The 27,271-nt window shown below is 41.8% G+C and overlaps 1 protein-coding gene across 3 annotated transcripts in view; it reads right to left on the reverse strand.

Moving 5' to 3' along the window:
* Positions 1-27,271, reverse strand: part of CTNND2 (catenin delta 2) — an 837,284-nt gene that overhangs the window by 260,183 nt on the left and 549,830 nt on the right. Inside the window, exon 10 of one of the 3 annotated variants that reach the window (XM_037063010.1) lies at positions 16,234-16,296. The exons of the other annotated variants lie outside the window; for them this stretch is intronic. Coding sequence (XP_036918905.1) covers positions 16,234-16,296 — 63 coding nt within the window. The remainder of the gene's footprint in view (positions 1-16,233; positions 16,297-27,271) is intronic. 3 annotated transcript variants of the gene reach the window in all.

Here is a 27,271-nt window from a genome sequence, read left to right on the forward strand (position 1 = left end):
ATCTTATTCTTCATGATAAAATTGAGCACACTCAAATTTTCCAGTGATTTTCAGGGAGTGTTTGACTTTTATTGGATTGGGTAAAAAATTTATTTAGTTTTTTCTGCACGATGGCTCTAGTAATCCTTAGTTGTACTTAACTTCATCCAAAACAATTTTGTTAGATTGTATTGTGACAGCTGTCAGCATGTATTTTTAAAAACATCAAAATTGGTGAATTTTTATGCAGCCATTTTAATGTTGAAGATGGAAGAAAATATGCAACATTGTCAGTGTATTATGCTGCAATAATAATAAATAATAATAAATTTCAAGAAAGCTAAAAACACAATTGAAACACAAAAAAGATTTATGTAGTGTATGAAGGTGTTGTGACTGACAGGAAGTGTCAAAAGTGGTTTGTGAAGTTTCTTGGTACTATTGACATTTTGGCCAAATAATTCTTTGCTTTGGGACTGTCTTATGCATTGGAAGATGTTTAGCAGCACCTCTGGCCTCTACCCACTGGAAGCCAATAGCAGGAGATAGCTGACAACCTCAAAATATCCAAATCAGTGAAGTAGTTGGTGAAAGTGAAAAATGTGTCTTTTATTTTACAGAAATAAATGGACTTTCTGGCCAACCGAATATTTTAGTTAGTCTCAGAGGTGCAGACTGTGCTCAGAAGCAAGATCTCAAGGACATCTCTCTTCCACTAGGTTTCACGGAAAATGCGTGTTTCCCCAGGCTCTGAGAGCATTCGGATTTGTTCTCCGTCAGTGGATGTAAAAATAAGAAAGCAGAAGATTTGGTCAGAGATGTTGTCTTTATAACTTCAAATAGAAGTCTGTAAGACCTATGCAATACTTCTCTGAGTTAGGAGAAGCAGGTATCATTCTCCAGAAGTGAAAATATGGATGACAGATTAAAGGATGAAGCCCATTGTGACAATCTAGACACAAAGTGTGGAAGGCACAATTTACAGGGAAAACACTGAGAATTCAGCTGAGTCTTTTCGTTACCCAAGTCGTGCCAAGTGGTCTGGGCTGTTGTTGCTTAGATTCGTGTTCTGGATGATGCCAGAGCTAACAGATTAGGGGCCAGTTTTAACAACTTCCTTTCTTTCACTATTATGTACATGTGTACCATCCATGAATTTTTCTAAATAGGCCTCGACCTATTTACGTTCTAAGTCTCAGCAACATTTGAGACTTGGAATGCTCTGCCTACTGTGTGATCTAACACCTTTTGGTGGTTAAACAGAAAAGGGGAAGGAGGCTTGAATGCACTGGGGGTGGGGACAAAACGGCTTCCTTTATGGAAGACCTGGGCCGACCCACTGCAGCACGGACCTCAGGTCTCAGGTTCTCTCCGCTGCTGCCGCAGGGCCTCCAGCTCATTCCCAACAGACAGCAGACTTTGTTTGGAAGTACCTGCTGGTTTTCCACACAACCCAACCAGAGGTTTAGGCAGGCAAGTGTGTGATCAAGGAAAAAAAAATCTTTGGATCCTAGCACGTTTCGTCTTTGTTTAAGCAGCTGGGGAGTTATCAATAAAAACCTCTTAGAACTAAAATCGCCATCGTATGATAACTTTAGTAAAAATTTAATCTTGCCTCGTTTTCTCTGAAATGCAAAATCCATAAAGTTGCCAGGAACATGAAGGTCACCCTGCCAGCAGGATGCTGATGAAGGGGGGCCAAGTCACCATTATCTTGGAAAAACATAAATATTTTGAAGGGACTATTTCTTGATGACCTATTGGGGAAGAAAGTATTACTGCCACTGACAGAGTGGTTGTTAAGCTCCTCTCTCCCTCCAAGCATGCAGCATGCAGCCAGACACGAGGACTGTGAGCTCTGTTTCTATCCCAGTCCCATCGCCAGAACCATGGCCCATGGCCTCTCTCTCTCGTGCTTTGCAAACTGTGACATTCTCTCACCGGTTCCGCCACCCCGGTCTGGAGCCCCCAGGTTTCCTGCACACCACCTCTGTAATGTTGCTAATGGCAAACCCGAACATCGTACTGACCCTCTAGAAATTCTCCACTGTGCTGTTACTTGGCCCCAGAAAGGCCCCCGTGGCTGGGCCTGCCTCCTCCCCAGCTGTACTTTCATACTTTCCCACAGGGTCTAACGGTGTCCTGTCCTTCATCGCCAGCTGGGCCTGTTTCCCATTTGTGGGGCTGATGCTGGTCTGCCCCAGCTTTCAGCACCTGTGAAAGCCCCTTCCTGATGACAAAGAAGTTGAGACTATCCACAGGTGACACTGGTCTGTTAACAGAGACCCTTAAAACACTTAGTATTTGTGACTTAGAGGGTCACAGCCGTCTGGAGAAAATACTATCTCGTTCTTGACACCGTGGAAATTTCCCTGGCCTGCCTTGTGGCAAACACACACAGTGTGTGGCACTTGTCACACTGGAAGTTTACATTCATCTGGGTAACTGGTTAATGACAGTTTTCCCGACCAGAGAAGTAAACTCCGGCAAGCAGGGACTGAGCTGTTTTTAACTCATTCTGGTGCTCCTGGGCCTGTAGCAGGCACTCAGCCAACAAGTGAAATATTCCAAGATTAAAACACCTCAAACATAAAAACAATGACAATGACAAGAAGCATATACACGCAAATGTCATGTAAGCGGTAATGTAATAGTTACCTGCTCCCTTATCACCGCCCCCCCATGCACTCGTTCATTCACTGAGCATTTACTGCACATTAGTGAGGCAGAATGAATGATGTGCAATTACTGGCCCCCCGGAGCTTGTGCTGGGGGGCTCAGGGTGGGCTCAGGTGGGAGAAGGCCCAGGAGTAAGTCAAGGTCTGTTAGCCTCGGCACTACAGATGTTTTGGGTCAGATAATCCTTGATTGGGGAAAGTGGAGGACTTTAACACATTGTGAGATATTTAGCAACATCCCTGGCCTCTACCAACAAGATGACATGAACAACCCTCTCTGGGTTGCAACCCTCTTTGGTTGTAATGACCAAAAAATCTTCAGATATTGCCAGATACCCCTCTTAGAGTGGAGGGGGGCAAAATCACTCCCTGCTGAGAGCCACTGGTGTTAAGGAAGATCTCTGATGGCACCAGAGAAAGGTCATAGAAACCTATTCAGCTCTAGTCACATTACCTGGGCTTCTATCTACTCCTTTCCTGATGAGAATGTGCCCAAAAGGTAGGGTAGGTTTCGTTTATTGCATTTCAGTGGGTACTGGTCCAGAATTGTGGATATGAAGGAAAGCGTTGGAGAAGGTGCATAGTTGTCACCTCTTATCCCCTTTGTGGAAGAATAGCCAGCAGTCTGGCCTGAGGCACAGGGAAACACCTGTGACCAGGTGGCAGGTGGAGTGGCTCTATTCCAATTCATCAGCTGCCCTAGTGGCAGCTCGACTGATGGCTTGAAGGCCTTCTACGGCACACTGTGTCATCTTTGTGCAAAAAACACAAACTGTTGGGGAATGAACGGCTATTTTATGCTGGCTCCTTATAGCTAGCTTGGCAGTTTGTGGACATATTTGCAAGGAAAGGTGTCTGGGGGTCCCTATAACTAAGTAACTCTCCTCATGCATTTTCACATCACATCAGACCCTGCCAGACCCGCTTCCATCAAGGACTTGAGTGGGCCTGCATGTGCAGCTATGACGGTCCTGGGGTGCATAATGCTCTGCAGCTCATCCAGTGATTCGGTCTAACTTAGATTTTGCTGAGGGGCAGATGCCCTCAGAGCTGCTTCCATGAGCCTGGTGACAGCAGGAAGCCAGCCTCTACCTCAGGCTTAATGGATTTCCTCTAATAAACCCCAGACATCACGGCAGCGCAAAATCCTTCCCATCAGGGAACTGGGCAAATGCTGCCTTGTAACAAGATCCACAGGCGAGGACAGTGGCAGACACACAGTCCAGACACTGGAAAGCTGGCAAACCGAAGGCATTTGGAGGGGCTGGCTCAGCCCTAGCTTTCCTTACCCTCTTCTCCCTTGAAACCTAGTGGCTTCCATCTGCTCACCCCCAAACCCTTAATGCATTATTAACTTGTCAACCGTGCAAAACAAGTGTGTGCTCAGGTACCAATTAGGCGGGAGAATTATTCAAGGTCACACAAAAAATCATACAAAAGCTGAAAAAGACTTCATGTTGTAATTCCTCAAACTAAGCCAGGCAAGTTTCCCTTCTGCATACTCTTCTCACTTTTGCACCAAAAAGGTTTTTGTTGTTGCCGTTGTTCGGTTTTATCGTAGAGGTTACAGGAAACAATGCTAAGTAGGTTTTTTTTTTTTCATTTTTGGAGTGGAGAAAGATCATAGCATCTGAGATAAAGAATACAGAAGGAAGATAATCTCCTTGATGAAGAGGAAAAAGAAGTCAGGCTTCTTAAGTTTGGGTAATTATAAAAAAATAATTTAAAACAACCCCAAGAATTTCAGGCCATTTAAAATAGCTTATCCATGTTTAGATTTCATAAACTTTTGACCAAGTTTCATTTAAAAAAAAAGGTCTGTACGTTCTGTCTATGCTTTTTATTATTTCCTTTATTTTTCTTTTTGACGTCTGATTTCCCTCTGACAGAAGAGACTGGCCAGTGAAAATGTTTGTGTGTCTTTCTCCTTCCTGCTCATCCATCTTCACTATTATGAACAAGTGTATTTTTTTATAGACATTTGTGATGGTTAGTTTTCTATGTCACCTTGGTTAGGCCATACTACTGCCTATTTCCTTAATCAAACATGAGTCTAGGTGTTGCCTTGAAGGAATTGTATAGATGCAGTTAACACCTACAATCAGTTGACTAAGTAAAGGAGGTCATCCTCGATAATGTCTGTGGTCCTCATCCAATCACATGATGGTCCATCAGAGTAAACCGAGGTTTCCAGAATAAATTGTATCTGAGCACGGACATCTCAACCCCTGCCTGAGTTTCCAGCTGACTGGCCTATCCTTCAGATTTCAGACTTAGTAACCCCATAATCACATGGGGAGGTTTCTTCAATTCCACCCCTTTCTCTCCCTCTCGATGTTTATATATGTGTAGTGTATATATGCACTGGGTTACCCAAAAAGTTCATTTGCTTTTTTCTGTAAGATGGCTCTGGTAGCACTTACTCGTATTTAACTTCATTTGAAACAATTTTGTTAGATTGTATTGTGACAGCTGTCATATCAGCGTGCATTTAAAAACACTCACCAAAACTGGTGAATTTTTGTGCAGTCATTTTAATACTGAAGACGGAAGAAAATAAGCAACGTTTTTGTCATACTATGCTTTATTATTTCAAGAAAGGTAAAAATAACTGAAACACAAAAAAAGATTTGTGCAGTGTATGGAGAAGGTGCCGTGACTGATGATGACTGGGTGTGTCAAAAGTGGTGTGTGAAGTTCTGGTCTAGAGATTCCTCATTGGACAACAGATTCCAAGACCAGTTGCAGTCGATAGTGATCAAATTGATACACTAATTGAGAACAATCAAGGCTACACCATGCGGGAGATAGCCACATACTCAACATATCCAAATCAACAAAGCTTTAGTAAAAAAGGAAAACGTATCTTTTATGGAAAAAGCCATACGAACATTTTGGGCAACCCAATATGTATACACATACACACCAAATTTTTTTTAAAAAGTAAGAAAAAATAAGAATTCTCTCTCTTAGATTCTTAATGGTAGCTACGTTCACTGAGGCAGGAAGTGGCAGGAGCTGCGGCTCCTCCCTTGCCCTGCCCCCACCTCAGGAGGTGGCCTCCCACCGAGGACTCTAGTTGAGCTGAGCGGTTTGCCTGCACTAACAGAATGTGGCCCTGAGGCCAGGTCATAAGAAGCCTTGTAGCTTCCACATCGGCCTTTGGGATGTTCACTCCTAGACACTCCCTCTTGGATCCTGGCCACATGGATTAGGTGTTCTGGTCAACTGCCCCAGCTGAGCTCCCAGCGGGTGACTGGCACCAACTACCCGAGTGAGAGGATGCCACCTTGGATGTTGAAGGGTACCAGGATGTGCCAGCCCATAATATGCCTCTTTGGCATTTGGATTATTTTGAACTGATTATTTTTAGAAACTACAGATAGGAGTAGCTCTGAAAATGCAGAAGAAGTTATCCTTTTGTAAGGGAAATTTATATTTATAAAGGAACTCTCCATGTGTAAGGTCTCTCCCTGCTGTATTAGGAAGCATAGGATGACCTAATTAGTAGAATCTCAGCAGTGGAGAAGGCATGGACCGAAATCTGCATCACAAGCCTTACCGTTATATATCCTGTTTTTCCTGCTACTGTCCCATAATTGGCCACCTCTCCCTCCACCCTCTACCCCTACCATTATTTTTGTCTTTAGCTTAAGACAGTATTTAAGTGGTGTCCTGGGGCACTGTCAGGAAGTTACTCATTTTTCTGGGTGTCTTCCATGTATATGTGAGGTATGCATGTTAATAAACTGTTTTTTTTCTTGTTAATCTCTTTTATGATGGTGGGGGAGTCCCTTAGCCAATAACTAAGAAGGGACAGGGGACATTATGTTTACTCCCCTACAACGTCCAGCCCCTGAGAGGCTGTTACGTGACTACAGCCCACCAACCTCTTACCACATCCTGATGTGGATGCTGAAGGGTGCAAACAGGTCTCCCCAGAAGGTGCTTCTTGGGCATGTAGGATATTTTGAGCTAAAAGCAGTGGAGACCCTGAGGGATGAGGAGAGCTTCTGACCCTCCCTCCCTTAACAACCTAGAAGAATTTAAATTAGGGGCCTCACTCTAACAAGAGTTATCACCAGAGATAACGTCTATGACCTATTTATACATATGACAGGTCAAACATCTCATTACGGAACAACTGTTCTTCTTACTGACCTGTGTGTGACTCTCCTCCCCTCTGAAGCTTCCACCTCTTACCACATTCCTTAGCTCAGGGTGTCACACATACCTCATTTTCCCTCTCCTGTGTGTGTGTGTGGGGGGGGGGGTCAATAAGTTTCTCGTATATGTGGGGTTCCCATACAAACATGTGTAATTAAATTTGGTTATTTCCCCTTGTTAATCTGTCTCACATAGATTTAATTATTAGACCAGCCACAAGAACCAAAGGGAAGAAAAAATTTTCCTCTCCCACAATTCCCCAGTGAGAACCTCCCAGCTAATCCCGGAGAACAGGATGTTACGCTATGTTGTTGTTTTAAGGAACTAAGTTTTGAGGTGGTTTGTTATATGGGAAAACAGATAACTCCAGCATGTAGAAATAGCTTTAGTTACATTGCAGTTAAAGCATTTCATATTTGTTTATTTGTTTGGGGAAAAGGGGCTCCGTAAAACAATCTGCCTGATGGTAACCTCACCGTGGCGTCTGATCATAAATTCCTAACTGGGCGGGTGGGTAGACAAGCCCCCAAGCCTGAAAAACACTGATGTCTTTCTTCAGCAAGCTCTGTCCATTGTTCTTGTGAACACAGGTAGATGAACACACCTTTGAAATGTCAAGGGAAATCCTCTTTTTCCAGCCCCCTGGGATGGGTAGCCCACTCAAAAGAGCTCATAATCTTGTGAACTATCCTGTAACCCAGTCATAGAGATTTCCCCACCTTGCTTTCTCCTAATCTTCCTTACCTCCCTCCTTCCTTGCCATGTATGAAAACAACTGCAAAACTGTTATTTGCCAGAGCATTTGAGATCTTGCTTCTTGGCATACTTGGCTGAAATAAACTTAAACTCTTCTAAACATTTTCCACTGGTTTGGACATTTCTTACATTGACAGCTTCAACCAAGGATACTTCTTATAGTATTTAATACAAACCCCCACCCAACAAGAATTTTGAAACTATTTAGAATAGAACATAATGTATACAAACAGTGCCTTAATTTTGTTAATTTTTCCCCCACCAGATAGAAATAAAAGGTCTAGAAAGAATGTAAATCTATTGTTGAGAACCTCAAACACAGAGTGGAATGAATTAAGCTCACCTGCACCCAGACTGTGGGCCCAGAGGGAAGATCATCTCCTACACTTTTCCACTAATATTTTTAAAGGGGCAAACACATCGTAGTATATTTTTAATTTTCTGTATGTTGCAATTCTTAAAAATAACCTTTGTGGCTGGGGAGAGACTGCCCAAATCCCTCTAAGAGGCTGCCAAATCTTAGAGATAACAAAGGGCCCAGTTGGAGCTTGCATTTGATATGCAAAGTAGCCCATCCAGGGCCTCACCTTCTCTATCAGCCATACACCACAGAATGTGGAAAGTAAGAATATTTTTCTGCCTGAATCATCCCAGGGCTGGGAGCCAGACAACTGGGGACCATTCATACAGTTTAGAGCCTGGTGACATTATTCACACCAGCCAATCCTAAATTGTACACCCTGTCCTGCCTTGCTTTCCCCACAGAGACCCCAATGAAGGCCTTGTCCTAAGTGCTAACTTGCTCTTTTCATCTCCTGACCACTTCGGTGTCTGCCATGTGGCCATGTGGTGTTCCAGGCCTCTTGTCCCTAGGACTTGTGAGTATAATAAACTTCATTTTCCCGAGCCTCTCCTGTCTCCTCTTGTGGTCACATGTGACTGACCATCTCATAAAAGAATACCAGACACATTCGTGTAAGCTAACTGGAAATTGTCCTAAAGTGTAGATATTTTAAAAACCTAACTTCTCCGACCCATCTGTGACTCCCTCTAGGGCACTTTGCAGCCCTGGGCTGTTCCATTACCAGCTGAGATGGGCCTTCCTTGAGTGATGCATCCTAATGTTCACTGCTTCACGTGCTGGGGCTAGGAGTGAGGAGCAGAAAAGGAAGAAGAGAAACAGAGCAGGTGTACAAATGCATTTTAAGTAAACAAACCCTCACCTATGCAGAGAGGTTAAAAGTACAACATGATACTCCCTGGAGGTCAGACCCCTTTGGAAAGTGTGGCTCATAAAATGCTATTAAAAACCAAATTATCATTGTAATGGATAAAATAATGGCATGTACTTTGAAACTGTTACATCTCCTAATGAGTTTAACTTACACACTAGAAAAGGGGCTTAAAAAACACAAGGTCTCCAGTGAAAATCAAATGAGAATACAAAATAATTATCTTATTATAACATACAAATAATTTTAGGAGTCATGTAATTTGGAATTTTAATGTGTAAAAAGAGGACAATGACCTAAAAAAAAGGTGAGAAATAAAGTTAATAATGTTACTGACAACCATTAAGGAAGTAACATTACATTTAGTGTTCTTGGGAAGTATGAGATCTGTCTGGAAAAAGTCCAGCCATTGTTAATATAATGAGAACAGTTTGGGCAACATCTATGTAATCTGGCAGCCAAGGAGAGTGGACTGGAATGTGCATGTGTGAACAATGACGACTTCACTGTACCAGTCAGTGGGGGCAGTAGACACTGCCGAGTGAGCACATACACTGTGTGGCTGTCACATTCAAAACGACTGAGTGAGGAGAACAATGAACCTGCATCAAATTTTGCATTAAGTTTGAACATTCCTCAGGAGAAACTATTCAGATGATTCAGAAGGCCATAGCTAGGGGCGACAGAAGATCGAGAGCTTCGTCACGGCAATGTGCCCATTCACGCACCACGTCTCATGCAAAGTTTTTTTGGTGAAACATTAGATCACGCAGGTTAAACATCAGATCACCTATGTCAGTTGTTTAAATCACATTTCATCTATGAAAGATGTCACGCATTTCAGAGGCACATTTCACATTCACGGGCTGATTTTCTTGATCTCTCTACCTCCTTTCAACAACATACGTTTTTCAAAAACTGTTCCTAGAGAAAAACACTTCCCTGTCAGTCATTTAATTTATTGACATCTGACTTGCCATGCTCCAGAAGAAATTTCTAATGGCTCTTACAAAACAGAACATCTCAGAGGCAAAAGGGAAACTTGACGCCATGGGGTCCAACCTGCACTTGACATGTGAACTCAGGTTGTTGAGTGATTTTAAGTGTGTGGGGATGATGAGAGAACACCTCCTCCCCCATCTCATTGCCGGTTGAGGATAAACTTTACACTTTCCTTTTGCAGTGACTCCACATTTCTGCCTGGGCCCATCTGGTGCTCTCCCTGACCTCTGAGACCTTTCACGATATCTGAGAACTTTTTTCCGTGGTGACCCATTTTGTACGTAATATACAGCAATCAGGAAGAATGGTTAAAGAGTGCTATATCCATAGAATATTTAAAGTCATTAAAATTATGTGTAAACAATACATGTAATANAGGAGTCATGTAATTTGGAATTTTAATGTGTAAAAAGAGGACAATGACCTAAAAAAAAGGTGAGAAATAAAGTTAATAATGTTACTGACAACCATTAAGGAAGTAACATTACATTTAGTGTTCTTGGGAAGTATGAGATCTGTCTGGAAAAAGTCCAGCCATTGTTAATATAATGAGAACAGTTTGGGCAACATCTATGTAATCTGGCAGCCAAGGAGAGTGGACTGGAATGTGCATGTGTGAACAATGACGACTTCACTGTACCAGTCAGTGGGGGCAGTAGACACTGCCGAGTGAGCACATACACTGTGTGGCTGTCACATTCAAAATGACTGAGTGAGGAGAACAATGAACCTGCATCAAATTTTGCATTAAGTTTGAACATTCCTCAGGAGAAACTATTCAGATGATTCAGAAGGCCATAGCTAGGGGCAACAGAAGATTGAGAGCTTCATCACGGCAACGTGCCCATTCACGCACCACGTCTCATGCAAAGTTTTTTTGGTGAAACATCAGATCACGCAGGTTAAACATCAGATCACCTATGTTAGTTGTTTAAATCACATTTCATCTACGAAAGATGTCACGCATTTCAGAGGCACATTTTACATTCACGGGCTGATTTTCTTGATCTCTCTACCTCCTTTCAACAACATACATTTTTCAAAAACTGTTCCTAGAGAAAAACACTTCCCTGTCAGTCATTTAATTTATTGACATCTGACCTGCCATGCTCCAGAAGAAATTTCTAATGGCTCTTACAAAACCAAACATCTCAGAGGCGAAAGGAACCTTGACACCATGGGGTCCAACCTGCACCGGACATGTGAACTCAGGTTGTTGAGTGATTTTAAGTGTGTGGGGACGATGAGAGAACACCTCCTCCCCCATCTCATTGCCAGTTGAGGATAAACTTTAGACTTTCCTTTTGCAGTGACTCCACATTTCTGCCTGGGCCCATCTGGTGCTCTCCCTGACCTCTGAGACCTTTCACGATATCTGAGATCTTTTTTCCATGGTGACCCATTTTGTACGTAATATACAGCAATCAGGAAGAATGGTTAAAGAGTGCTATATCCATAGAATATTTAAAGTCCTTAAAATTATGTGTACACAATACATGTAATAAAAGAAAGATGTTCACAAAAGGGTATTCAATTTAAAAAACCAAGATACATATCTATATAGGAAATAGGGTCACAAGTGTGCATATTGTGTGTTTGTCTGTAGGTGGGTGGGGGTGGGAGGAGAGAAGAGAGGGAGAAAGAATGGACAAGAGAACTAAGAAGTGTTAAGTCTGGGAGAATAGATGACTGCATGAAGAGCCCTATCGATAGTGGCCTCACGGGTCACTCTGACAATACTTTTTGCATTTTCCAACATGTACCTTGAATTCAGGCCTTTGTAATGACTGTGTACCTCTCTGCCCTTCCATCTGCTCCACAGTTTTCATACATGCTTTCATCCAACACCAGGCATTCTTAGTCTGGGATTTTATTCTTTTTAGTATTTTACTTATTTATTTTTTAGAGAGAAAGAAAAGGAGGGAGAAAGAGAGGGAAAGAAGCATTGATGTGTGAGAAAAACATCTCTTGACCAGTTGCCTCTCTCGCACACCCCCAACTGGGGATCCCAGTTCGGGTTGATTCGGAGAATGTCTCGCTTTCCCCTGAACACTCTCCAGTGTGTGCACATGCCTGATCTGGGAGCTGCAACAGCTGGACAGTGTCCCAGGTGTGCTGGGGTGAGCACTCAGGTGGAGGAGATAAGGTCTTCCTAGACCCGGCCAGGGTCCTTCTCTCCATGTGTCTAAAATCATGTTCCCTCTGGTGGCATGTTGTCTGAAACCTCATGTTTACCTTTAAATCAACATCTTAACAGCATTTTGGTCAATCTTTGTTCTCAGTTCCAGTCATCAAAATGGCTGATTGGAATATTTGTTTGTATCATTTGTTTTGATCTAATATATATAATAAAACAAAATGAGACTTATTAATTTTCCAAAGAATAGTTACTGAATACTATGGATTGAATTGTTTGAATACTATTATTGAATTGTTTCCCCCCACAATATATTGACAAGATATACTGATAAGATCCAAAGAGGTCTTAACTCCAGAACCTTATTTGGGGTATGACCTCACTTGGAAATCGGGTCCTTACAGAAGTGTCACAGTCATAAGGTCACATCCACTGGTGTCCTTATAACAAGAGTGTACTTCAGACACAGAGGTACAGGGAAAAGACCAGGGGGAGAGAGACACAGGGAGACACTATGTGACTCAGAGGCAGGGACTGGACTGATGTGTGAGCCAAAGAGCACCGAGGAGGACCGTCAGAAGCCGGAACAAGGCAAAGGCGGATTCCCCCTAGAGCCTTTGAAGAAAGCCCGGCTCCTCCGAGACCTGGATTTCAAGCTCTGAGACAATAAATTTCCTTCGTTCTAAGCCACCCATGTCGGTGGTAGTTTTTAATGGCAGCCCGAGAAAACTCATACACTGGGCCAAGGGCCATGACCTATTTTCTTACAATCCACATCTGCTTAAATTATTAACTAAGCCTTTACTTTAGAAAGCACTTTGGAAGAAAAATATTTTCATTGTGATTAATTTGACGGCTTAATGGTATCTCATCAATGTCCACTTCACAGCTAATTTTCTAACAACAAAGTAAAACTGGATTTAACAAATAACATTTAAAGTTGTCGACATATATTAAATGCTTTTAATGTGCCAAGCATTATGCTAAAACCTTTACATACCTGCTACATATGTACATGTACACACACATAGTCTTATGTTCCATGCTGCATATGTTTTATACACAAACATACAAATATAATATTCTTACCTAGGGAACCGCAGAGCTTTTGTGTCAAGGGACAGAAAATAAACATATTAGGCTTTGCTGGCTGCACAGGCTCTGTTGTAACTACTCAACTCTGCAGCGGTAGCTCCAAAGCAGCACAGATGAAGAGTGAAAATGGGCGTGGCTGTGTTCTAATAAAACTTTATTTACAAAAATACACGGTGGGCCAAATTTGCCCATGGACTGTAGTTTGCTAACCCTTGCTATAATTTTTTTGAGAAAGAACATAATTTTTTACTGATTGATAGGTGAGGGAAATGAGGCTGAAAGTTAAAAATCTTGTGCCAAACTCCCTTGGCAAGAGAAATGTAACAACGTGTTAGAAGTAAAACAGAAACTGGCTAAATTTTATTAAGTCAAAAGAGAAATTTCTACAAATGCAAAGAACATACACATACATCAAAGATTTAGAAATTCCCATTCATATTCAGGGCTATTGATTGTTAGTGTCTGAAATGATCTATATGGAAGACTACAGCAATAAGGTAAATGGAGAAGAGAAATGACAGAACTTTAAAGGAATTGGTAAAAGTGAAACATTTTTGTGGGTTTTCCAGCTAAAAGAAAAAGCAATCAAAGTTCCCCATAAACACAGAAGAACGTGAGTTGTGACATCCCGTAAACAAGCTCTCTCCTCTCACCAAACCGCCACCCCCTCTGTGAAGGACCTCTCTACACCAGTCCTTCTTACATCTCCTGCTTCCTGGGCCGGAACTTCTCGGAACTCTCCAGAACTGGGTGTCAAGCCATTCTGCTCAGAGGACAAGTGAACATTAAATTTTCTGAAATTAGTTGATAAATCACTCAACATACCTATATGCATCGTGTATTTTTTAAAGGCACCTCTGATTTAGCTGGTTCACGTGACTTTGATCAATGAACACCCACCTACTGATATGTTTTAGAACTCTTTAGCTGGAAGAATTAAATAACTAACCTTTTTTCATGTAACCGCAGCGTGATAATGGTGTTGCACCGATCCTCTGAATTGACAGCTTTGGAACAAAAGGCCTATGACTACCACCTGAGCTTTTTAAAATTCTAAGTGAAAAGAATTTATTTCCTGGGATACAGTTTTAGTTGAGCATGGCAAAATCACTTTGGGATGATGGAGCCTCACCTCATTTTCATAATTATCATAAATGCACACAAAAGCGTAAAGAATAAATAACTCTACAAATACAGTTGGGATAGGATATAAAGCTGCACAGCGTCACCACATTTAACTCTCTGCTGTAGTAAATGCCACAGACAAATAAGAGTGAAATGGGTTAATTGGTCGCCAGTGGCTATTTTAATTGTAGTATTGAAAATCAGACAAATGCTGGAAGAATTCTCATCACAGGGTTTCCTGGGCTGTCGTGGGAGGGTTTGCCTGGGACGGCAGCATCTCTACAACACCGTGTAGCTGATTACCTCTCTTCCTCTCCTTTACCTTTCGTAATTAGCCGCAAACTATTAACTTAATGCACATTTATCTACAACAATTTAATTCAGAGTGCAAAGAATCTTTCTAGTCTATAATTACACTGCAGCTTAATTAGCATAATTTCCACTGCACATATTTTAATAAAGAAGCTGCCATTATGGGTTGGCTTCCAAGGTGGAACTCTTCCAGGGAGCATCATAAGTAGAGACAAATGCCTCCTACTCCTGAATTGCCACAAATGCACAGATGATCAGAGGCCTACTTTTGGTGGATGGGGATCATTGGGAGGGCATGCCTCTCAAGGATTGGACCTGATGCAGCCTCCCAAACCACCCCCACCCCAGCAGCCCAGGGCTCACTCTCCATAGTTACCCAGGGCCCGGGAATGAGTGATTTGTTGATTATGCTCTGTGGGCTGGGGTTTGATTTCATTAGTCTGTAACTGTCTACTCCGAGGTGTGAAAACATCTCAACACTTTCTTTTGGATCTATATCCCCAGGGGATGTCTGTTGTGTGCCTCAACTACATGTCATCAGTTATTAACTGGGACCCAGATAAATGAGACCTTTAAGAGATTTTTATTCACTTGAAAGAGCCTAAGTATGTTGGTCCCTGCTCTAATGCTCCCTTTCCAAAGAACAATTAACAAGAAGACGAAGCTACCTTACTGGTTGGGCACCGGAATGGCAAATACCTACAGTGCGATTTAATGAGACAGCGCACATTTTGTGATTATTTTAAATTTGGCCTAATAACGCTAAAATTATATGGTTGAAAGGAAAAATCTTCAGTTCTAGTAGCTCATTATATTTTGCACAAACAATTTAACTATTAAAATGACTTTGCCAAAAAGCATTTGCCAATGTTTTTGGTGTTGACATTTTAACCAAACACCTTCTGCTTCCCCTGAGCTCACAGCGTTGAAAAATGGTGATCGTTTCATACAAGGAACTAAAAGATGAGCCTTGAGGGGAGTGAGCCAATGTTGCTCTTGTGGAGAAAAGACTTACATCAGACAATTATCAAGAAAGCAGATGGATCAAACCATAATGGTGAAACCCAAGAAAGTGCTGCTTCTGATGAAAAGTGCAGGTGGCCGACGGTGTGGTGCAGGGACTTTCCATGCACTGGGGGCAAAGGCATGTCCGGCATCAGCATCATTTCTGGAAAATCGGGTAGCCCAATGAGACACTCTCAAATCCTTCCACACTTCTTTTCCAGATGCACATTAGAAACTTAGTGAATGTTTCTATTTAAAAAAAAATCCTGAGTGAGCTTAGAGAGTCTTTTCAGTAAGGTACCTATTCACTTTCTCAGTCACCAAAAGTCCAACTGAAAACAGCACCACAAATGCACATAAAGCATCATCACACTGTTTACATTAAATGGAATCAAAGTTGAAGGCTCTTGTCATCACCATCTGTGTTTTTTCATAGCCACTTTTCAACCATTTTTAGGGCTCACGTGTCTGTAAATAGTTATTTAAATTTGTATTTATTTCTACATTTTTTTGAAATAGGAGTTTCCCAATGGTGAGCAATGTGAATTCAAAAGAAGCACATTGCGTCCGTACCTCATATTCAACTGGACCACAGCACACATTCGACATGTAATTCTGTAATAGAGCTGAATGAACTGACACAGAGTTAGATTATTCCAATAAAGAAGCCAGGGCTCTGGTCTCAACAAAGACTGCATGTACACGAAGTTCACAATATATGTTTGGCATAAATGTAAATACTTACAAAAAAGGTGCCTCTTTTTGCAAATGCTGCCAGAGTTCCTCTCTAGACTTGCACTTTGGAACCCTGCAGAATGATTTTCACAGGAGTAAGCCCTCCCCCTCGAAAAGTAGGACATCATCAATATTCATATTCACATTATGTAAACTAAAAGGCAGAAATGTCAGAAAGTTAAATGTCTACTTACAAACTGCAGAATACAAAAATTACACCATACTAGTGATTAAAAAGGATAAAAACATGGAACCTTGAATTGCATGATATGTTCACCTTGGGACCATTAATCACATAACAATTATTTTTTAAAAACTTCCATATTTGTAAACCATTAACATTCACAATCATTGTATTTCACCACCTAGGAATTCTAAGATGTAAAAAAAAAATTCATGATAAAGTTACATGAAATTTCTATCTAAACCCTAAATTTCAAGTTCACTTTATACTACTGTTGGAATTAACTAGAATTTGTTCCTGCTGGAAAAACTGCCCCAGTGAGGGGCTGTTTTCATTCTGCTCACAAACAGGAAGTGCAAGCATGGTATGATTTTCTCTACATCGTTTCTAAAGTTCCAACAAGCAACTCCTAATTTATATACTCAGAGACCCACACTGTAAGTAATGCACTTACATGTAGTTCATAGGCACTGGCCAATGATGACTGGTGAAATATCATGCATAATGACCACGCAACCTGTCGGGCACATGGTATTTCTATAAGCCTACCCTCCATATACATTCAAAGCAAAACAATATGGTAAGAAAAAAGAACCCAGTCACTGTTCTATTTGAACTGCGAGAATTCTCAAGCTTCTACAGTGTTGGATTTCTTGATGGATTGGTTTATATGCAACAGGGAGACAACAGATTATGTAATGTTCATAAAAAATACAGGATCTCTGCTTCAACACATGGTGCCATTAGGAGCTGTATCAGAGAGGATCAAACTCTCTTCTCCCAGTATACTTAGACAGTCAAGATCTTTGGCTTCAGAATCAGAAGGCCATCTGCCATCCTTTCTCCTTCCTCCAAAATGGGCATCTCTCCCCCCAATCCCTTTCACGGCACAATTAATTGCCAAGTGTCGCTGTCCCAGGGCCGAATGTTTAACATTATATTTCCACACTCAGTCTCTTAATTCTTTGGTTGGCATTATTGGGTTATTGTAAATCAACCCTTAGTCTTATTATTATTTTTAAAAAGCTTAAAATAGCAGATTAGACAACTACAATAACCAGCAGATAAAAAAGCTAACCATATAATAGTTTTCACGCCACGTGGAACAAAACATTAAAACATTTATTTAAATTCAATAGTATTATGCATTTCTGGGAAATAATCTACTAATTACTATGCACTGGCACTTGGCAATAAAATACAAAATATGTAGGAGAATAAAAGGCACATGCTAATCATTGCTGCTGCTATGACTTCAGCACTATTTTTTAAAAAGTTTTAGCAATGAGCCACAATCTGAAATATTACCCTGCAGCTCAGTTTATACATACCAAGCCACACACATAAATGTATCCATAAATGGAGTAGAGAGAAAAAAGTATCCTTACTAAGGTAGGTATATTTTTGATAGGTTCTTTTCTGTTCTATCACCATCTCCTCTGCTCTACTCCACTGAATTATTTTCAAAACATTGTTCATGACCAATAAAAGTGCTTTACTACACACTAAGTATTGCAATTAGTAGTTTATGTCTATACAAGAGTGTGTGTGTGTGTGTGTGTGTGTATTTATATATATCACTATGTCAGAGCTGGATAATCATGCATACCCACTCATCACATACACAGTATCACATATAACATATTAATTGTTTGACAATTTGGGTAATACTTAGCTTTAACCGCTAAAATTAGACTGAGGCAAAAAGAGCTGAATTCTTTATGATTTTAATTTTATTAAAATTCCTGGTTTACTCAGCACCTTCCCCCTTCCATTCCTCCACACATAAATGTGAAAGGTTTTTCAGACACTCATGAAGATGTTGAGAAGGACAGTGATATTGATAATATTACCCACTTCCATTTAGACACTAATCTCAATTCTCTGATGGTCCCCAATGGCCTTATGATATAGTTTATATTCAAATGAAGAGGGAACACTGGGCTTTGATGGTCCATGGGGACAGATCATGTCATCGTTTTGAGTATCTCATGTCACCCTTTTGAGTATCTCATGTCACCTGAAAATTCAGCTCCAATGACCAGGTGCATCCCTACCAAGGGCTGGCCAAGTGAGAAATGAATGGGAGGTTGAAACTTCACTCTGAGATACAAACCATCCCACTTCACACAAAGAGAAAATCACTCTTACCAGAAAGGAGACAAACTGTATAAAATACCATGCTGAAGTTGACTGTAGCACACAAACTAAAATATTACAAAAATATCTATCTCTGCAACTATAATTATCATTTTCTAATAATGGTATGCAGCTATAATTTTTAAAATAGCAATCCCTGACAAATAAACAGAGAGTGAGTTTAGATTATTTTGCACTCACATTTGTAGATTAATTTAGAAAACAATTATAGCAATGTGAGAACATTTTCCTGACAAAATTATGTCATTTATCTGATTACTCACCATCTACTGTGGAAAACAACACTGTACCCACTCAAATTATTTTATACTCATCAATTACAACATGATTTATTAGCACTAAATAGCTGGAGATGTTTGATAATATTGTGCCTCTGTTAGCATCTAGGAGACTTAAAAAATTTGTTCTTTTAGGAAAGGTAAATCCTGCCCTTCTTGGTGTTTTGCACATATTTGACTTCAAGACCCCTACTAATAACAGATCTTAGACTCACACATGCAATGCACACACAAGTCTGACACTCCTTTTTTTAGATCACTAAAATCAGCCTTTCTATACTCTGGGTAGTACAATCCATGCTAGTCTCCTCTACTCAATTTTTTAAATGCCAGCCAAAACTCTGTATATTGCTTTTTCTACTCATTCATGGGTAGCCTTCAGTTGGAAAAGAAAAATTGTATGAATCCAACCAGGCCACTTACTCCTGAATTCTATGTTGGATAGTGTTCATTAATCTTATAAAAACATCACAGAAATTAATTTGAATCACTTAGACTCAAAGGGCTACCTTACTAAAACATACTTGGGCAAAGCATCTACTTTTATATTTCAGAGAAGAATACTAGCATTATACCCATGAACACATAAAGTCCACACTGTGTTAGAGCAGACCCAGCCTCTGGGTCCCATCTGGACCACCGTCTGTCTGTGAATGGCCCATGAGCTAAAACCAGTTTTGACTGATGAATATTTATAATAGATTTGATAGTAGGAAACTCTAACATTGAACCCCAATTAGGCAACAATGTTATCTCCCCCAAACAACTCTATTCTTATTGATAGACCTGTATCACAAACACACTATTAACATTTTATTATATTTTGGATTTCATTAATATTAATTTTGTGGAAATTTTTTCCCTCTCCTGTTACGTAAGTATTGACATACTCTTGATTTGCCTATTGGTCCACCAAACCTAAAATGCTATCTGATCCTTTACAGAAAGTTTGCTGACCCATGCATTAACTGGAGTGTCATTTTTACACTGTTATCATGCTAATGTAGACACCTGTCCACTCAGACAGTGATCTGGCTGCAACCTGAACCACACTCTGGTGCCCAGGTGGGCACACAGGTGATACAGGCGCCAGGTGTGTAACTAGCCACATGCAGGAGCCCCGTCCTGTGCTCCAGGTGCAAAACCGTCCCCTTCGTTCTAGGGTATACTGTTTCTCTGAGGAGTCCCTCTTTTTAGCCAAAGAAATTCAGACTCCTTTGTTAAAAATAGCTTTGCTTTTGTTTTATTAAGAGCCAGAAGCTCAAACGAAAATTGGGCTTTGGGTTCAATGAAATTGCTTTTCACTTAATTCCCACAATGTCACGGAAAGGTGCACAGAGCTGCAGTGGGAGACATTCTACTTAATAAGCATCTCAGTAAAATGAGTAGTTCCTGTCTTCCTTGCAACAGCAACTGCATTCTGAATAAGTGCCACTTATGGGCCCAGATAAATGTTATTATTGAGCAACCTCATGCTCATTACATTTGAGAAATCCTAGTTTGTTTTGGGGTTGACATGAAGCAGCATGGTGTAGTTCCCCCTGTGTATATTTTCCAATAGAAAAAACTTATTTTTTACTCTATTCTAATGCATAGTAAGTTTCCCTAAAAAGATGCTCTGCTCTACTGGGTATTGAGATTTTAAAATCTAGCACTGGAAAAACATAATTTGAGTGAATACATAGATTTTCTGGGGAGTGATTATAGTTTCTGCTTTTAATTTTTACCAGGTTTTATACCTTGCCTATTCCTGCGTCCTACTCTCTCTCTTCCACCATCATAAAAATACTTCCTTTGGAATGAAAAACCTTAAACAACAACTTTCATCAATATTCATTACTTGTTCTCATTTTACTGCTATCAGCACGCCTGATGTTACTTACCCTATAGGCAATATTTTACAACTTGATGAAAATCTTAATTTCCACATGACATATATTAATCAAAGCTTTGTTCTGAAGACCCTTGGGTTTATGGCAGTTTGGGCCCTTATTAAATTTTTGTTGATTATATGCCTGTTTTACCAGTAACTAGCAGCATTTTCTTATGAAACTAATATCTTACTAAGTTCTCATTTCACAGTGAGACTCATCAGTATAAATGTTAGACAAGCCAAAGGTAGGAAAATGAATGTTCAATATCAAATTTAAAACATAGCTTGGAGAGTAATTAGAAAACAGACACGCAAAAAAACAAACAAAATGACGTCCACGAAGAGCTAGCTGACAAAAAAGTGACAATAGCAAAACATGTTAAAAAGTTCCCTGGAACAAGACTTCATCAAAGTTTATTTAACATGGTTAGCCACATCGATGCAATTCAATATAATCTATCTGTACATAAATTATAAACTCAAATAATCAGGTCTAATAATTAATGATTATCTTCTCCTTGTGTAATATGTCGTAGCTTATTTTTGTTCTTAAGCTTCTGATGAAAGTGGTTTCCATACAAGGAAAGGTTTTTTTTTTTGTTGCTGAACAAATGGTTGTTTTTCAGGGACAAAGAATGAGGCACGTTTAGAACTATGGATATAAGAAGTTCTAAAAAAATTAACTATTTTTTTGTCATTAGCTAATGAACACTTTAAAAATCTTTTAACTGAAAAAACCCCCAATACATTCTGGGCTTATCAGACACTGTCCTTCTGGGTGTTTCATCACCCCCGTGACGACACCGTGGTGTCATGGTGGCGTAGGGTTGGTGGAGAACAATGAACAGGCACAGGGTGGCAACAGGGGTCCTCAACAGGGCATCCCGAATGTCGTGTGCCATTACAAGTGCTTTAGACATAAACCACTCAGTGTAAGCCTCAAGCACCCCTAGGAGGCAGGTGCTAATATCACTCCTACTTTATAGACAGGAAATGGAGGCACAAAGACAGGAGTAAGTGACTCAAGTTCTTCTAGCTAGTGACTATTCCCACTCTGGCATCTTGGGCCAGAGGTGGAGCTCCCGACCCCATGGGCCCTGTCTCCTGACCCACTGCCGGGTAGTGGTGAAGTCAGAACAGGAGCCTGGTTCTCTGAGCCTTGCTCCAACCATCTTTATGTTCCAGCCAGGGGAAGAGCACACTGAGACAGGGCAAAACGGATGCATCCAGTTCAGATTCTGCCTCTGCTGACTCCTAAGTGTGCGGTGGGCCATTTTACAAATGCCTCCTGCTTCTTAGTAGCTTCAGCTATAAGGCGGGCAGAACTGATCTGCCTCTCTGGGTTGCTCCGGTAATGGGGTTTTGCTGATTCCAATGATTTTCCATAGTTTTAACCAAGTAGATACTCAATAAACATCATTCCCCTTCCTTATACCATAGGTCTTCAACTTTTATCTATTTTCTGCTTATTCATAAACTACTACAACTCTATATTCAAGAGAAAATCATCGAAACAACTACAACTGACAAGACTTCAAATTCATTGGGATTGTACTTTGCACCAAACTGTGGGGGATGCGATGAACTTAGTATTTTCTTCAGACTACATTTTACTAATTGTGTTTTCTAATCCATTTAATGTTGGCAAGAGAACTGTACAATTTGTAGATTGCTGGATATTTGATTTTAACTCCCAAATTATTCATTACTTGCGTATGCTCTGGAAAATACAACTAAAGAATGGTCTTAGTTGTTTCTTTGAAACTTAAAACTACTGTATTTAAATTATTCTAAGTGACGTGACTTTTCACAACAGAAAATAATGGTGAATACAAAAACCACACACAAATATAAGTCACATCTCAAATTACAAAACTATGTGTAGTGGGCTGTAAAATGGCCCCTGAAAAGATATGTTGAAATCTTAACCTCCAGTTCCTGTGAATATGACTTATTTGACATAGTGTCTTTGCTGACTCAATTAAATTAAGAATCACAAGACGAAATCATCCTGGGTGATCCTGGACTCTCAGTCCAGTGCCTGGTGTTCTTACAAGAGAAACGAGAGGAAGATTTAAGACATAAAGAAACCACGTGACGATGTAGGTGGAGATTGAACCGATACAGCCACGAGCCAAGGAACACTCGGATCCACTGGAAACTAAGACACGCAGGAAGCATACTCCCCAGAATCTTTGGAGGGAGTATGGCCCTGTGGACACCTTGATTTCAAATGTCTGGCCTCTAGAAGAACGTGAGAAAATAACATGTTGTTGCCTTAAGCCAGGGACTCCGTGGCAGTTTGTTGTGGGGGCAGTCCGTTGTGGTGGCCCCAATCAACTAATACACTATGGTTTTGAAGAGGAACACCAAAGCACGGGCTGGAATACTCTTCAATGACGGAGCAGCTTGAGAGCGCCCCCTTTGCCTTTATGCCCTTCCTGGAGCACCAAGAAAAAGCATTTTGAAAGCCATTCTATGAGCATAATCTAAGCATACAACTCCATAGGAATTTTGGTTCTATACCATTAGGAAAATGTGTTAGAAAATTATCGTTTTTATTAAGACTGCCAGAAATAACTTTTTCCTCATTGTATAATTTCCTTGGTAGAAAGAGGAAATAATTGACTAAGAAAAGAAACCATTTTGAACTCACTTGTTAATTAAAAAAAAAAGGAGAAAGGCCCTGGCTGGCGTAGCTCAGTGGATTGAGCGCGGGCCTGCGAACCACACGATCGCGGTTTGATTCCCAGTCAGGGCACATGCCTGGGTTGCAGGCCAGTTCCCAGCAGGGGACTCATGAGAGGCAACCATACATTGATATTTCTCTCCTTCTCTCCTTCCCTTCCCCTCTAAAAATAAATATATAAAATAAAAAAAGAAAGAAGAGTAGAACATCTTTAGTCCCAGAAACGGTGAGGGTCGCTTTCCAAGAGCTGCTTTAGCTGTGATGCGGCTGTCCTGCTTCCCACCTGCTTCGATGCTGTGGACCTGGGAGAGGGCAGCTCCAAGGGCACCATCCTCCAAGACACTCAAGCTTACCAGACTCCTCCTGCTGTAGCTGAGGCCCACATCAGTACCTGTACTGCAGAGTCTCCTGTCCCCACTTCTCTGTGTCTCACCCTGCTCACCTCTTTGCTTACCAACCTTGCTTCCACTCCAACCCCTTCTATTCTGCTCCAGGGCCTTCTCAAACAGGCCCTGCATCCTCCAACGGTCCTTTCAGGTATGGTGTGCTCCATACCTCTCACGGGCTCAGTGCCCTTTGTGATACTCCATCCAGAGAGCTGCTCTGCTACTCACAGAGGATGGGTAAAGTCAGTGTCCTCCTCCATCCTGATTCTACCCAGGCTCCTTGCCACACTGATGGGCTCTGCCTCTCTCAAGTGTCTGCCTTTGAACCGTGTCTCCTTCCTGCCTCTGCCCACTGGGCTTTCTTCACAGGCCCTGTGTCCTTTCCTGAATGGACGCAGGAAAGTGTCCATGAATGAGTTAAAACTCATTCATTCCACAATTACACATGCAGCACCTATTATGTGGCAGGCATGAGAACAATTAAAGAAAAAGTACTTCCTCCATGGAGCTTACATTCTATGAGGGAGGTGAGTGGGAAGGAAGAAATAAATGTATGGGCCCTAAAGGAAATGAGCAGGGAAATGAAATGAGAAAAGAGGTGCTGATCAAAGCCAGGGGTGACTTTGATAAGAAGGTGACATTTGAGACATGCCATGGCTGCTGTCATGACAGGAGATAGGCAGGGGGCTTGGATTGAAGTCGGGGGAAGCCTGAGACACACACACACACACACAGTCACGTGGTTCAGACGGTAATTAAAGCCTTGTGTCTGGAAGAGCTCACCAGGGAGCTGGCCGAAGACGGGCAGAGATGAGGCTGGAGGACGTGCCTGGGCCACCCCTGCACTGATCAGCCTACCTTCCTGATACACTCCCTTCACCTGGCTTCTGGGCCCCGTCCTCCCCTGGTTGCCATCTCCATCACAGCCCCTTTTTCTGTGTCCTTTGCTGGTTCTCTCCCTTAGCTTGACTTCCCAATGACGGCAGCCCCAGGCTCATCCTGGGCCTTCCCTGGGGTTTACCTCCACCTGCTCTCACAGAGCCCCCTCCCATCATCTCATGACGTCAATCAGATCTGGGCGCAGACTCAGGTGACAATATACTTTGTTGTCTAAGCTGAGATACTTCTGACAATGGAATGGGGTGAGATAAATATTACAATAGGGAAAAGGGCATACAGTGGGTCATTTTGGGCATATGAGAATAAACGGTTGCTTGATTCCACCGTGTACAAATGCCTCCTGGTTCCAGAATGCCAGTCCGGAAGTGCCCCTGTCTTCCAGATTGGCTACCTGTGCCTGGACTCTCCACTCAGAGGCCTAGGTGGCCTTTCAGACTTAACATGAGCAAGCTGTGACTGTGACATCACCACCAGAACTGTCCCTCTCACCGCCTTTGGCATCTTGGTAAGTGACCACTCTGACTACGCAGTGGATTGGGTCTAGGTCTTACACTGATGTCAACAAAGTCTGTCTCCTCCCCTTCAGAACACATCTGTAATCCAAACTCTCCTCACTTCAGCCCTATACCACAATGGCCCAAGCCACCGCCATCTCTATCCCAGATTACTATGCCAGCCTCCTCGCTAGTTTCCCTGCTTTGAAACTTGCCCCTTGAGTTTACTTCCAAAAAAGCAGCCAGAAGAATTCACCTCAGAGCTAAGGAAGACCCTGCTACTCCCAGGCTTAACCCTCTCAAAGCCTCCTCATCTCCCTCAGAGGGAGAGTCCATTTAAAAGCCTGATGTCTCCAAATATGTCATTTATTTCTGCTCCCCACCTCATCTCTATGAGCAGCGTTCAATGTGAATTTCAGAATACTTAAAATCCAACAATATCTTACGGCAAATGGAAAGGGACACAGGCCAGTGGGTATTAATAATGATCTACTAAAAGCTGACCAGACACCAGTGTAGTGGAATAACAGATGTCTCAGTCTACGCAGGCTGCCACAACAAAGCTCCACGCACTCGCTGACTTACACAGCAGCCGTAGTCTGTTACAGATCTGGAGGCTGGGGCGTTAGGTCTCACGTCAGTGAGCCGGCATGACCGCGTTCTGGTGAGAGCCGTTCCTGGCTGGCAGACAGCCACCTTCTGGCTGTCTCTCACATGGTGAGAGGAGAGAGCTCCGCTGTCTCTTCCTCTTTAGTAAGGACACCTGTTCTAGCAGATTTAGGCCCCACCCTTGTGGTCTCCTTTAACCTAATCACGTCTTTAAAGGCTCTGTCTCCAAATACAGTCACATGGGGGGTTAGCACTTCAACATGAATTCTGGGGGACACTGAAGTCATTCCGCAGTGGTCGATCAAACTGTTTCCTTGCCGGTTTCTTTTGTTGCTAGCACGGAGTGCTTTCTGTTGTGCCCAGGGGTCTCTTCCTTTTTCTCGTACTCAACCCCCAACCACCATTTCATCCTGCTCCAGCCCCAAAGACTCATGCACCTGCCCCGTCCCCTCCTCCTGCAGACCCCCATCAACTGTGTGTCTCAACTCCCTGGGCGCAGTAATGAGCAAAGAGAGAAGAGATGGGGGTGGTGGTGGGTGGGGAAAGGCACACTTGTGACCAAGCTGGGGGCAGATGCCACAGCTCGGCCATGCCCCACGAGCAGTGGCAAAAGAATGAAAAAGAAAAACAAGTCAGTGTTTATCTTCTTTGCAATAGTATGTAACATCTTCACAACATGAGAAATCCTCAAAATAAATCACAATTAATGAATATGTGAATATGTAGCTAGTTGATGGAAAAAGAGTATGGTTTCCAACATTTCATCTTTCTGGCTTTTTAATAGCAGCTTCTTGCTCCTGGAGGTAATGTTTTCTTCACCTTTCAGAAATAATTACATGAGCCCAGTAAATTCCATGGGAGATAAGTTCAGTGAGTGAAAGGAAAGGTCGTGTATGTTTACATTGCTGACTATAGCAGGTTTGGATAATCCACGTTTTAGAAGTTCATGAAGTCGATCTGCTTTCGCAAAAGGTACCTTTAACTGACTAATACTGTTATTCCACAGGAGGTGTTAGCACTGCTGAAATCAGACAATCACAGGAAACCGCAGTTCATGGGGCAATAGGGAATGAAGGACAAGTGCAAAATCTGGAGGATTGTACGGAATGACGTCAACACTTGGAGACCAAATCTGATTTCCTATCATGTGCCTTAGTTTGCAAGGGCTGCTGAAATACCACGAACCGGGGGGCTTAAACAGTAGCTATTTGTTTTCTCACAGTTCTGGAGGCTGGAAGGCCAAGGTGAAGGTGTTGGCAGGGTTGGCTTCTTCTGAGGCCTCTGTCCTTGCAGAAGGCTGGTCACCTCCTCATGGTGTTCTCACGTGGTCTTCCTTCTGTGCACAAGAAGCCGTGGTGTGTCTTTTCTGTTCAAATTTCTTCTTGGTATAAGGACACTGTCATATTGGATTAGGGTCCATCCTTACAACCTTATTTAAACTTAACCACCCCTTTAAAGCTCCTATGTCCAAATAT

Source organism: Sturnira hondurensis, unplaced genomic scaffold (genome assembly GCF_014824575.4).
Source record: "Sturnira hondurensis isolate 20B ecotype Veracruz unplaced genomic scaffold, ASM1482457v3 Scaffold0014384, whole genome shotgun sequence".
Lineage (NCBI taxonomy): Eukaryota > Metazoa > Chordata > Mammalia > Chiroptera > Phyllostomidae > Sturnira > Sturnira hondurensis.